This window comes from Globicephala melas, chromosome 4, assembly GCF_963455315.2.
Source record: "Globicephala melas chromosome 4, mGloMel1.2, whole genome shotgun sequence".
NCBI classification, from domain to species: domain Eukaryota; kingdom Metazoa; phylum Chordata; class Mammalia; order Artiodactyla; family Delphinidae; genus Globicephala; species Globicephala melas.
The window spans coordinates 9,115,388-9,128,423 of record NC_083317.1 but is presented as its reverse complement, the minus strand read 5'-3'; the positions used below and the strand labels follow the sequence as shown (position 1 = coordinate 9,128,423).

Here is a 13,036-nt window from a genome sequence, read left to right as displayed (position 1 = left end):
AGCCGTGATTTACATCTATTATCCCATTTAATCCTTATTTTCTAGTAAGGTTAGATCAGGATTCAAACCCACATCCCAAGCAGCCTATTAAAACCTTAAAAACGCAGTTTACAATGAATTAAGAATCAACTTCATAAAACAGAGTAAACCTTTCAAATCATTTCAGATATTTGTTAGCTACGTGAAAGGGCTGGGTCCTAATGAGCTACGTCTTGGACGACACACTCTCCAATGATATAAACTTTAAGGGAGAAGCACTTGGCCCAGACAAGCAGGTGAGCAGTCACTTACTTAGCAATATACGCCCCTAAGTAGCTTCTAAGCACTGTGTCCGTGGTGAGCAGGCAACTCTCAGGCAATGAGATAATCATCTGTCCCTCCTTGGCAAAAAGAAAGTAAAGTTTAGGACATCCATGCTTTGGGAAGGACCTGAATGAGTCTTTAAAGCCCTTGATTCCACAATCATCTAATAAGAACCCAGCAGAGCCCAACCACCGATGACCAAAGAGCCCTCAGGGGATGGGCTCCCCAGTTTAAGTCAGCAGACGCAGGCAAGGCTGCTCCCACGCCAGGGATAGATACTACATCCCCAGCAAGAATTAAAGGTTAATTGTGTGACTGACACCCACCACCAGTCAACCTTCCACCAGAAAGGCATGTGGAAACACTGACAACTCGAATCATATTATCCCTTCATTTTCTGACACCAGGAAATAGTGCTACCTATAGGCAACAGACAGAAACCACGCCAAAAAATTCTTCCAGTGAAATCCATGTGTCCAGTGACTATTCCCAGCAATGGCCTACTCGCCATATAACCTGCGCCAAGTGGCTAAAGAAAGAAAGGCAGCCCCCTCAGCACAAGGGTCTCATTTGACCACCTGCCAAAGTATAGCTTTCAGTTTCTCCCACTGAGACAGAAACATAGAAAGAAAAATCAAGATGTCAAGGAAGAGACATCAGAAAGAAAGCACTAAGAAGCCAGATATAAGATCCTGCTTTCATCATAACTGGCACCTAAGTTGGTTAAACATCACAGCCAGGGCTTCCCTGGTGGCGCAGTGGTTAAGAGTCCGCCTGCCGATGCAGGGGACACGGGTTCGTGCCCCGGTGCGGGAAGATCCCACATGCCGCGGAGCGGCTGGGCCCGTGAGCCATGGCCAATGTGCCTGCGCGTCCGGAGCCTGTGCTCCGCAATGGCAGAGGCCGCAACAGTGAGAGGCCCGTGTGCCGCAAAAAAAAAAAAAAAAAAAAAAATCTCCTGGGTTCAATTTCTGGTCTCCTCATCTGTGATTCAAGATTGAGTTGGGATGGTCACTACAGTCCCTTCCTGCTCTGACATCCCATGACTTTCTGATTTAAAAAAAGGCACTTAATAAAATGCTCTATGTCTTGACTGGGGTAAATGACTTCATCATCAAAACTCATCAAACTGGACACTTTACATCTGTGCATTTCACTATGTGTAAAATACATCTCAATTTTCAAAAAGTTTTCACAAAAAAGCCACATTTGAAAGTACATGTAAAGCAACTGCCAATTATCATTTCATGATCTTAACAAAAACTGCCCACAGCCACTGCTGTATTCATGAGAGGTATATTTCTCCCCCCAACTTCTGCTACACAATGAAGTCATATACCTCCCCTCAAAAAGAAAAATATTGCACAACAATGTTAATGTACTTAATACTACTGAACTGCACACTTAAAAAGGGTTAAGATAGTAAATTTTATGTTGTGTAAATTTTACAATTTTAAATGTTTAATAAAAAAAATTAAGATAGCATAATAGAATTATAACATTAAAAGCTACCATTCTTTAGGCTAAAGATATATACACAGCTGGGTTTTTTTATAAATTAAATTAAGGAAGTAAAAATAAAACAATTTTGAAACAGCAAATTAAGATCATTACAAATAAGTTAAGGAATTAATTTCTAGCTTTACAGAAAACCGTGCATTAGATACCCTTTAAGTAGCACAGAAGAACTAAAACAGACCTTGGAAAGCATCCGCATCACTTACCTCCCGCTTCCCAGGTGAGGAGACAGAAGCCAGGAGGGTTAGCAGCCTGCTGGGCTGCCCGGCCGTACTTACTATGGATGTTCAGATTCGAGCAGCTCCCTTCCGCCCCCAGCCCATCCCCAGCGCATTTACAGTATGATCCGATTTACAAACCCTGCTGCCGCAGAGACTGCTGGCCACCTCCCCCAACGCGCTCCCTGCTCCTGCTCCCCATGCAGTCCCACCTGAAGGGTGCAGCTCGCGGCAGCTGGGAGCTCGCGGCAGCTGGGAGCTCGCAGCAGCTGGGAGATGGCGGCAGCTGGGAGCTCGCGGCAGCTGGGAGCTCGCGGCAGCTGGGAGCTGGAATTTCCGGGGTGAGGGGAAGCCTGCTCTTCCTCACTCCTTGCGCCGTCCTGCTGCTCAAGCTCCTGGAGCTGCACCCTGGAGCTGAGGGTGTGGGGCTCCCTCTCAGAACATGGATAAGAGCTGGACGGAGCCCGAGAGACCAGCACACCAGCCCAGGTCTGCCCGTCCACGCTTGTTCACATGACGGCACGAGACACTGGCACTCTGTTACCTTGGGGTTGTCTCTTATACACTGCAAACTTAATTCTAACTGACAGAACTGTATTCAAAACTATCCATTAAGTAAAAAATAAAAAACTGTATGTCTAAAATATCTTTAATTCACTTGAGTGAACCACAAAAACAAAAACAAAGCAGCAAACTCTACTTTGGGTTTCAAGATAAGAGAGAAATTCTCACCCGTAGGGATGTTTTGCTCATCAGCCCTCTTCCGGTACCTAGGAATGCAAAGACAGAAAAAGGGTAAATCCTACTCTTTCTTCAAGGTCTTAGAGATACTATTTTGCATAAAAGATGTGGATGAACTTCAAAATTACACAAAGCTGAAGCTGAGTGTCTCGTATCCTTTGACTCCCAGGGGAACCAAAGGATCAAGAAGCTATTCTGGGGCTTCCCTGGTGGTGCAGTGGTTAAGAATCCGCCTGCCAATGCAGGGGACACGGGTTCGAGCCCTGGTCCAGGAAGATCCCACATGCCGCGGAGCAACTAAGCCCGTGCGCCACAGCTACTGAGCCTGTGCTCTAGAGCCCGTGAGCCACAACTACTGAGCCCACGTGCCACAACTACTAAAGCCCATGCGCCTAGAGCCCATGCTCCGCAACAAGAGAAGCCACGGCAATGAGAAGCCCGTGCACTGCAACGAAGAGTAGTCCCCGCTCGCCGCAACTAGAGAAAGCCCGTGCTCAGCAACAAAGACCCAATACAGCCGAAAATAAATAAATTTTTTTTAAAAAAGAAGCTATTCTGGAAAATGGCCCGACCTCCTTCTGGGCTTATAATCTTGAAGGGCAAAGTCAGCTTCAGAGTCAACACCTAAAGACCATCACCTTTAGGCAGATCTGCTGCTGGGTCTCTTACAGGAAACGTGAGGCTGGATTCTCTCCCCTGGGGCTCACCAGCCGGGGTGGAGCCTAACCCTAACGCCCACGCAACCTCAGAGGCTGGACCCACAGGCCACTTTTACCCACTGCCAGACCCGGCCTTCCCCAGTCATGATCTCGAGTCTTTAACCGAATGACCAGTAAAGCTCACTCAGGTCCCTCAAAGCCTGAGGCCTACCCCCTCCCCACCCCAGCCAGGCAGCCATTAGCCACGGCCTCCGTGACCTGACGAGCTCAGCAGGGTAGATCCAGGGCCAGCTGCTCCCCGTGAGCCAAGGCCTTGGCCAGAGCACACTCACAACACTAACCTCCGCAGCAGCTCTGTCAACGCCACCAACATGCAGACGTCTACCCCTCTGTGCCCAAGGCTGCCCTCCTGCAACAGTCAGACGACAGCTTTTCCGGCAGGGATGGGCACAATATGTATGACCTGTAACTATCATACGGAGTCTCTCTAGTCATCTTCTCAAATCCACAGTTGTTGACTTTTTTCTCTCAGCTAGGAGGGTATATAATTCAGCAAAGGTCAATGCCTGCGGGACTAGTGGAAGCTGCAGGTTCCTGGAGGAAATTCCCGCCTCGAGTCCCGTCCGGTATCTGGCAAGTTTGATTTGATGAGTTATCTCCCTACCCAGAAGCGTCTGTCTGCTCAAACACACGGTTTTGGTTTTAAGAACTTACTTAATTTCTTCTGTGTGTCCCACTGTGGAGTTAATCCCCGTGGGCCAGAACCCTTCCTGAAATCAATTACTAATGAGAGGATTTTTTTCTGTGGGGTCATCTTTTAAAAAAATTCATGTGCTGGGCTCCCCTGGTGGCGCAGTGGTTCAGAGTCCGCCTGCTGATGCAGGGGACACGGGTTTGTGCCCTGGTCCGGGGAGATTCCATGTGCCGCGGAGCGGCTGGGCCCGTGAGCCATGGCTGCTGGGCCTGCGCGTCCGGAGCCTGTGCTCCGCGGCGGGAGAGGCCACAGCGGTGAGAGGCCCGTGTACCACCAAAAAAAAAAAAATTCATGTGCTAATTTAAGTGGAAATTTCTCTTCGAGCACACATGAACAGAACTTGGCATGTCGAATAAATCCGGAAGATACTTTACCTATATGTCTACAATATAGTATTCAGGAGATCAGAAAGCAGATCACAGTAACCTGCACTTACTAAGGCAAGGTAGCAAGTGGCCACGAGGATCTTATTACAGACCTCTCCCTGCCTTATAATTTCTGCTACCATCCATCTACCCGGGAGGCCCCGATTTGGACAGTGCTTTTAGCATTAAAAGGAAATACTAGGGTCAGCTCCCAAAGCACAAATCAGGTCAGAGTCTAAAGACTGAACCCTGCTTGCAACTTGGGAGCCTTGCCACAAACCAGGACTAACTCCCCAGAATTCTGTCCATTCTGACAGACTCCCGTCAGCATGCTCTCCTATCACACACTGATTAAGAGCTGAAGATACAGAAAGCCCTTAGGGAAGGTGTTGCAGACCGCATGCTTGTTTCCCCCCAAATTCATATGTTGATTTCTCAGCCCCCAGTGAGATGGCTTTAGAAGGTAGGGCCTCTGGTAAGTGGCTAGGTCATAAGGGTGGAGCCCTCGTGAATGGGATTTGTGCTCTTATAAGAAGAGACAAGAGAGCCTGCTCCAGCTCCCAGCTCTCCACCATGTGAGGACACAACAAGAAGATGGGAATTTGCAAAGCAGGAATCGGTCCTCGCTAGACACTGAATCTGCCCACACCATGATCTTAGACTTCCCAGCCTCCAGAACTGTGAGAAGTAAAGGACCGTTTTAAGCCGCCCAGTCCATGGTAATTTGCTATGGCAGCCCGAGCTAAGGCAGAAGGTTCCCTGACCCCAGAACTGTAAGTACTGGGTTCTGATCACTGCCAAACCACTTTGCTTTAGCTCCTCCAAGACCATGAATCTGGAGGTGGGCCCAGAGAAAGTTGCTCCTACTTTTAAAACTGCTAACTCTTCACTGCTCCAAACCACAGACAGATTACTTATTTTCAGGCATTCGATTGAAACCATATGCCAATTCCCGCTTGACAATTTTAAACCTACCCTTCTTAAGGCAAAGTGACACCCGAGGAGTAGGCAGGCCTTAGGCACAGCAAGTCCACTCCTGACACTACCTTCCCTTGATCATCTCATAAAGAACTCCATCCAGTAAAATCTAAGAGTATGGTTTTTACTGACCGTTCCTTGACACACAAAAAGAGAAAGTTAAACATTCCGTTAGAGGCTGATAAATATGGTTCACCATCATGAAGAAGGAGCAATCCTAATAGAAGTTGGTTCAAATCAAGTATTTTAGCCCAAAGTCATCATGTATAACTGACACATAGGGAACAACTTTACACACATCGCCTCACTGGACCAGGGGCACACATGGTAAACCATTTATCTTGGGTGATATATGAGGAAGTTAGTTTGCTCAAAGTTAAATTACCTAATGGGTACTTGAATGATCATTTTAATCACCAAGGGAAGCATTCAGAGGCATATGATCTAAATATTCTACAAGGTGAAATGTCTGCACCTGCCCTGTGATACAGAACTTCAAGGCCCTCAGCATATAACTGTCTCTGTGCTACAGCAGATCTGTAGCACAGAGACAGGTGGTCCTCTCTGTGGTTACCTCAAGCCCACTTGTGGACAGAGCTGGGTCGCCTTGTATGCAGGCACAAGCCCATAACAAGCTGTCCAACTTCTGTGAGAGAATGTTCCGGAAGAGAATGTTAACCCAAACTCCATGACAAGCTCCTCAATTTTCAGAAAACAATGTTAATCCAACCTTCACAACAAGCTCCTCACCTTCCAGAAGAGAATGTTCACCCACCCCTGTTCAGGTGACTGTGGACGCCAGGGCCACACAGGGGCTCCTCCTCCAACACTCGGGGGGCAATACCGCTGAGGCTTCCCTAAGGGCTCCTCTCCTGGAGCCTCCCCCAGGGACCAAGCACCTCTGCTGGTTCTCTGGAACCCCTCCCCTCAGAAAACTACGGTGATGCTCCGGAGCTAAGGATAATCCCATCAGCCTGCACGGCTTGAAAATCCCGTGAAATCACCAGAAGCAGGTTGATGGGGACACCAGTCCCCACATTACACAATGTCCTCCCAGAAAAGCCCAGTGAAGATGTTTCCCTCAGGTCTAAGTTCCAGAAATACCTGTACTTCTGATGAGTAAACAATTTAGCTGGGTTTACAGAACACTAAGATTCAGCTAATTAATCATATACATTGGGCTGCCGGAAAGATGAGTCAAATTTGTAGCTCACCTCTGACAGGGGTAAGAAATTTCACAATCATGGCTTTTATGTGTTATCCTTATCCCTGCCTTCGTCTTATTTTTCTATTCTCATTTCTCTTTTCTAACTTTTAATTTTATTTCACCATTTTGGAATTTCTCTCCACAAGCCACTTAAACTCATTTTTAGAATAAGGTCAAGTAAATATTATACCTACAAGGCAGGAAGGCTGCCACACAACAGAAGATGTTAGATATTTTTTGTCGGGTTGAGGAGATGATATGCCCCCAGAAAGAATACAGCCCACCTGCAAGAATCACCCCTGCTTTCCTACCACCTGGGCCCACATGTCTCTCATGTGAGAGTTGAATGTCAGACCTTACCTGGAAAACGAGCAGGTATTAAGTTTGTATCTTCAAACTTCCTATCTTTCAGCCACTTCTTAAGCTCTATAAATTCAGGCTTGTAGCTCTCATTCACTAATCAAGAGAGGAAAGAAAAACTGGTGATTAAAATCACTATATAATCAGATCACCATTTAAAAAGTAAATCTCTGATGAACTGTCTCAGACAGTCATATCTTAAAAGGGAATAAATTTTAAAACATGCACAAATAATGTAAACTAAAATAGAAAAACCACAAGATCATCTCAAAGATGCAGGAAAAGCATTGGATAAAATCTGGCACTCATTCCTGATAAATACTCCCAGCAAACAAGGATAGAAGGGAACCTCCTCAACACGACAAAAAATATCTAACAAAAAACCTACAGCTGACATACTTAAAGATGAAAAACTACATGCTTTCCCCCTAAGATCAGGAACAGAAGGATGTCTGTTCTCCCCACTACTATTCAACACTACACTGGTTCTTGCCAGTGCAAAAGGCAAAGAAAAATAAATAAAAGGCATCTATTATGGGTTGAATTGTGTACCCAAAAATTCATATGTTGAAATCCTAACCCTCAGTACCTCAGGATACGACCTTATTTAGAGATAGGGTCTTTACAGAGGTAACCAAGTTAAAATGAGGTCATCAGGGTGGACCTGGATCCAGTACGACTGATGTCCTTATAATAAGGGAAATTTTGACACAAGAACAGAGGGAAGATGATAGAAGAAACACAGGGAGAAGACAGCCAACGACAAAGCCAAAAAGAGAGGCCTAGAACAGACCCTTCTCTCACAGCTCTCAGAAGGAATCAATCCTGCTGACACATGCTTTATAGATGAATCCTCAGGGCATTATTGAAAGTGAAATAAGCCATTCACAAAAAGACAAATACTGTATGATTCCACTTACATGAGGTATCTAGAATAGCCAAATTCATGGAAACAAAAAGTAGAGTGGTAGCTGCCAGGGGCTAGGGGGAGAGGGGAATGAGGAGTTATTATTTAATGGGTATAGAGTTCCAGTTTTGCAAGATGAAGAGAATTCCGGAGACTGGTTGTACAACAATGTGAATGTACTGAACACTACTGAACTACACTTAAAAATTGTTAAAATGGTAAATTTTATGTTACATGTAATTTTACTACAATTAAAATTTTTTTTAATTTTTTTAAGATCTCAAATCAATAATCTGAACAAATGGAGAGATACATCTTGCTTATGGGTTGGAAGATTCCATACTTGTTAAGAAGTCAAGTTCTCCCCAGATTGATCTATAGATTCAATACAATCCAAATCAAAATGTAAGCAGGCTTTTTTGTAGAAATTGACAAGATTCTAAAATTCATATGGAAATGCAAAGAACCTAGAATAGCCAAGACCACTTCGAAATACTGATTTCAAAACTTTTTATTACTATAAAGCTACAGTAACTAAGACTGTGCGATACTGTCATCAAGACAGACAACGAAATTGATGGAACAGAAAAGAAAGTCTAAAACAGACCCACACATACGTGGATAACTGGCTTTTCACAAAATGCAAAGGCAGTTCCGAGGAGAAAGGATAGTTTTTTCAATAAATATTGCTGGAACAATTGAAGTAAACAAATCATGGAATATTATCAGCAATAAAAAAGAATAACCTGTTGATACACACAACAGAGAATTACCTCAAAATAATTATGCTGAGTAAAAGAAGGCAGATAAAAAAGAATGCATACTATATGATTAAAGAAAACTATAAAACAAACAAATCAATAGTGAAAGGAATCAGATCAGTGGCTGTCTGAAGAAGGAGGCGGGGGGGGGTTTCAAAGAGCGCCAAGATGAAAGGATTACAAAGGGAAACAAGGAAACTTCTTGGGGTGATGAATATGTTCATACCTTGATTTCGATAATGGCTTACTGTGTGTATACATATGTCAAAATCTATCAGATTATACACTTTAAATATGTGACATTCATTGTATGTCAATTATACTTCAATGAAAGTGTTTTCTAAAAAAATACATGATCCAAAATCTAAGGCTGCTAAAATACATTATCACAACCTAGAGAACAGAGTTTACAGCAAGAACATTTAATAAGCAACTACTACACTCCCAGCACTATTAACCACTGTGGAGAGCGTTCAACATGTTCTTCACCCTCAAAAAGTTAACATTTTAGTTGGGGAAACAAGACTTCCATGAAAAACAACTGGAAAACCATAGCTCCTAAAGAATAATACCCAATAAGCATGATAACCCAGTGACATTAGTGAGAACTGGAAATGGCATTACCAAAAACATAAGATCTCAACTCTGCCCCGAAGGTTAGAGAGAAACTGAACAAGCAGGGAGAAGGGAAGAACGATGTTTTGGCTGAAGAAGGACCTTGAGGAATGGCAGAGGTGGAAATGTGGGAGGTGTGCTCAGGAAATGGTGAGCGGAGAACATACTGCCAACACAGGGAGTGGGGCGGGGGAGCCACTTAGAAAGGCAGTTGATGTCAGGCAGGAATTCAGAGAGCACACAGAAGAGAATGAGGGGGACTTCCCTGGCGGTCCAGTAGTTAAAACTCTGTGCTCCCAATGCAGGGGGCACGGGTTCAATCCCTGGCTGGGGAAGATCCTGCATGCCGTGTGGCATGGCCCAAAAAAAAAAGAGAGAGAGAGAGAATGAGGATCCTGGAGGCTCCTCTACCAAAAAGGCTACATCCCTTAAGAAAGTTAGACTGACAGTGACAAATGGAACAACCAGCAGGGAAGAAAACAAGAATGTGGCTGAAGTCATCTCTGGGTAGAACAGAGAGGGAGAAGTGAACCTAAGAAAGGCCAGGTGAGAGTCAGTAGGACATGGGCTCCAGAGAGCAAAGAAGGATACATGGTCAAAGATTACCTCCATGGTGCTGACATGCTGGGGGTCAGCTAGGAGGAGTGCTATTAATTTTTATGAAAAATAACAACTGCATTTATGTAGTACTCTCCAGTGGTCCAAGCACTTTCACATACGGTATGTCGTTCAGACTGGGTTACACTGAACTTGAAGTGATAAATTTACATCCAAATATTAATATCCTTTAGGTAGCTAGAGGTCAGCAGAGAGGTCAGGACCAGAAACAGAAACCTGGGAGTCATCCCCAAAGAAGACATAGTTGAAGCAATATATCTGTATTTCTACAAGGGTTTAAAAGAATATAATGGCACTATTTAAAAAAATATTTTTTAAGAAGTATTCTCTATGAACACTGCTCATGGGCTTCCCTGGTGGCGCAGTGGTTAAGAATCCGCCTGCCAATGCAGGGGACAAGGGTTCGTGCCCCGGCCCGGGAAGATCCCACATGCCGCGGAGTAACTAAGCCCGTGCACCACAACTACTGAGCCTGCACTCTGAGCCCGCGAGCCACAACTACTGAAGCCCGCGTGCCTAGAGCCCGTGCTCCGCAACAAGAGAAGCCACTGCAGTGAGAAGCCGCGCTCCGCCGCAACTAGCCCACGCGCCGCAACGAAGACCCAACGCAGCCAAAAACAAATAAATAAAAAATAAATAAATTTAACGTTGCTCGTGTGCCTCTGAGAAAAGCTATGTGTTAATAGCAATCAACAAAGGATTCCTTTTTTTCATCACTGGCACCAAAAGAATCAAAACTGTACCTCCTCTTGATTCAGAACTTGTGAAGAGTTTTCGTCTTCTGATTCGGCTTGTTCTTCCACCTCCGTTCTTCATACTAAAACTGCAGTTTCTGCTTAATTGCCCAATCTAAAATAAAAAGCATTATCTCTGCCTTTCTTTCCAGCTGTATGATAATCACTGTTGATTGTACCTATAAAGATTTAAATATACAAATGTAACTATTTAGTAAACCATTTCTCTGAAGTGTTTTTGTATATAAATTGTTTATACTCTGACCTAAATCATGCGCAGTAATGGAATGCCCATTATATTGGTCCCTCTAAAACAGTTTTATCTTGAGGTCCTATTACATGCTGATTAATCATAGAAATCCTCATAACTGATTTCATAATTGTGTGCTTTGGTGACGTGTACATCAACGATAATTAACGCTTACTAAGCACCAACCTATCTGTACTTTGAATAAACAGTAGTCCTGAAGCCCCCATCTGCTAGGAAGTCTTAGAGAAAAAAACCAAATCCTCTTTCAGCGTGAAGTAAATAATGATTTGTCCTTAAAACCAGCATCCTGAAATAAATATAAACTAAGCGGGGGTTTGCCACAGATTAGGGAGAAAATGAGAGCCAAGAGAACAGACAAAACAAAGAGATAAGAAAATCTAAAATGACTACAGTTTCTATACGTTACTTCCTCGGAAATATAAAAATGAAATCTATTAAACACACCAGCATGATCAGATAATGGAGTGGCCTACTATATGAAGCCATTAATAGTAAGTATGCGCTAAGATGTAAAAATGTCCAAGATATATTACACGAAAAACTAAAGTTGCAGAACAAATTCAATGATCCCTTACGAGTTTGATACTGTGCACATTTTATGTTTATAAAACAAGAGGCTTTAAGGAAGGATATTAAAAAATATGCACGGGGAGGGGACTTTTACTATTACTTCTGTATCCTCCTAGTCTGTGCCTTATGTATGTATGAGCACATAAGTGACATAATATGAATATTACTTAAGTGCATATATATGTGCATTTTAACCATACCACTGTTTTTTTAAAAACCACTAAAAGCTACCGAACTGAAATTAATAACAAGACACGAACTCCAAGCTCTATTACTATCCCACCCCAGCACTGGAAGGTTCACTATTTGATCGACCCGAAGTTGACAAGTCCGGTCCCAGGGCCACCGGCGGCTCGTCCCCTCCGGGTCCCCAGCGCCCCGCCCGCTCACGGGCCGAGACGCGTCCACACTGACCCCGGCCCGGCCGCGCGCCGGTCCCGGGGTCCGGCGAGCGAGCTGTGCACGTGGCGCCAAGGCGACAGCACAGCTGGCTGCACTGTCCTCGCCCCCAGTCCTCAGCCCCTAGACGTGAGGCCGCCCCACAGCTGCGACACACCCCGCCCCTCCCCAGCCCCCTCCGTTTTCCGGCCGCCGGGTTGGCTGGGCAGGGGGCGAGCTCAGACCCCGACCAGTTACAAACACCCGACCTTAGGGTCCTTCGCGCCTACACAGCGGCTTCTCGGGTTGACATTCGCTAAATGAACGATTCCCAGATAACGGGGGGTGGGGGTGGGTGGGTACTATAATGAGCAGCATCATGCCAGGCCTGGCGGGGGTAGGCTATCCGAACTCAGCTCTCTTTTTGACCCCCCAAAATTAAAATCTATGGAAAGCTCCGGCAGGAGCAGGTTCCCGTTACCTGGGCAACGGTAGGCCCAGCCCCGGAAGTCGACCCGCTCACCTTGGCACAGCTTCAAGACGGCGGTGGGCGGGCCCACGTGGAAACCCAGAACAGCGCGCCAGATGCTCGCGAGTTGAAGAAGCGAGCCGCAGCAGCAGGGGGAGGGATAGAGCGCCGCCAGGCCCGCTTCGAGTCCAAACTGACCCACGCCCTCAGTCGCCAGGCGGAGCCCTCTTTCCGCCGCGGGCCTCAGCCTCTCGGCGTGCGCATGCGCATTGTGTTCCGGAGGCGCCACCGCCAAAAGCGGCTGGGGTCAGAGCGCCCCAAAGCTGGACCGGGGCGCCGGGGGGAAGAAAACCCTGTGGTCCGTGGACCGGGAACTGCGCTCTGAAAAGCCGACCTACGCAGTCCTTCCGTACCACCAGGGAAGGAACCGCCAAGTGCGCGCATCCCAGAGCAGACTCCTCCCCGCGCCTTGGCCCGCCAGCTTCCGCCTCGCCTCTGGGCCTCGCAATCCCAGACCTTCCCCCACTTCCTGCCCGAAGTTGCCTCGACCCCGCCCTGCCTCGGGTCGCAGTCCGCCCTGAACCCGTTGCAGGGCAGCCCAGCCCCACTT

The 13,036-nt window shown here is 45.9% G+C and overlaps 1 protein-coding gene across 3 annotated transcripts in view; it reads right to left on the bottom strand.

Annotated features, from left to right (window-relative positions):
* SETD4 (SET domain containing 4) overlaps positions 1–13,036 on the bottom strand; it is an 87,508-nt gene extending 74,472 nt beyond the window's left edge. Inside the window, exons 1-5 of one of the 3 annotated variants that reach the window (XM_060297814.2) lie at positions 12,481–13,036; positions 10,748–10,917; positions 7,104–7,199; positions 2,772–2,809; positions 292–380 (exon numbers count right to left, since the gene is read on the bottom strand). In XM_060297814.2, the coding sequence (XP_060153797.1) occupies positions 292–380; positions 2,772–2,809; positions 7,104–7,199; positions 10,748–10,820 (296 nt within the window). In that variant the 5' untranslated portion in view covers positions 10,821–10,917; positions 12,481–13,036. The remainder of the gene's footprint in view (positions 1–291; positions 381–2,771; positions 2,810–7,103; positions 7,200–10,747; positions 10,918–12,480) is intronic. The other 2 variants (XM_060297812.2, XM_060297811.2) reach the window with 2 other exon arrangements.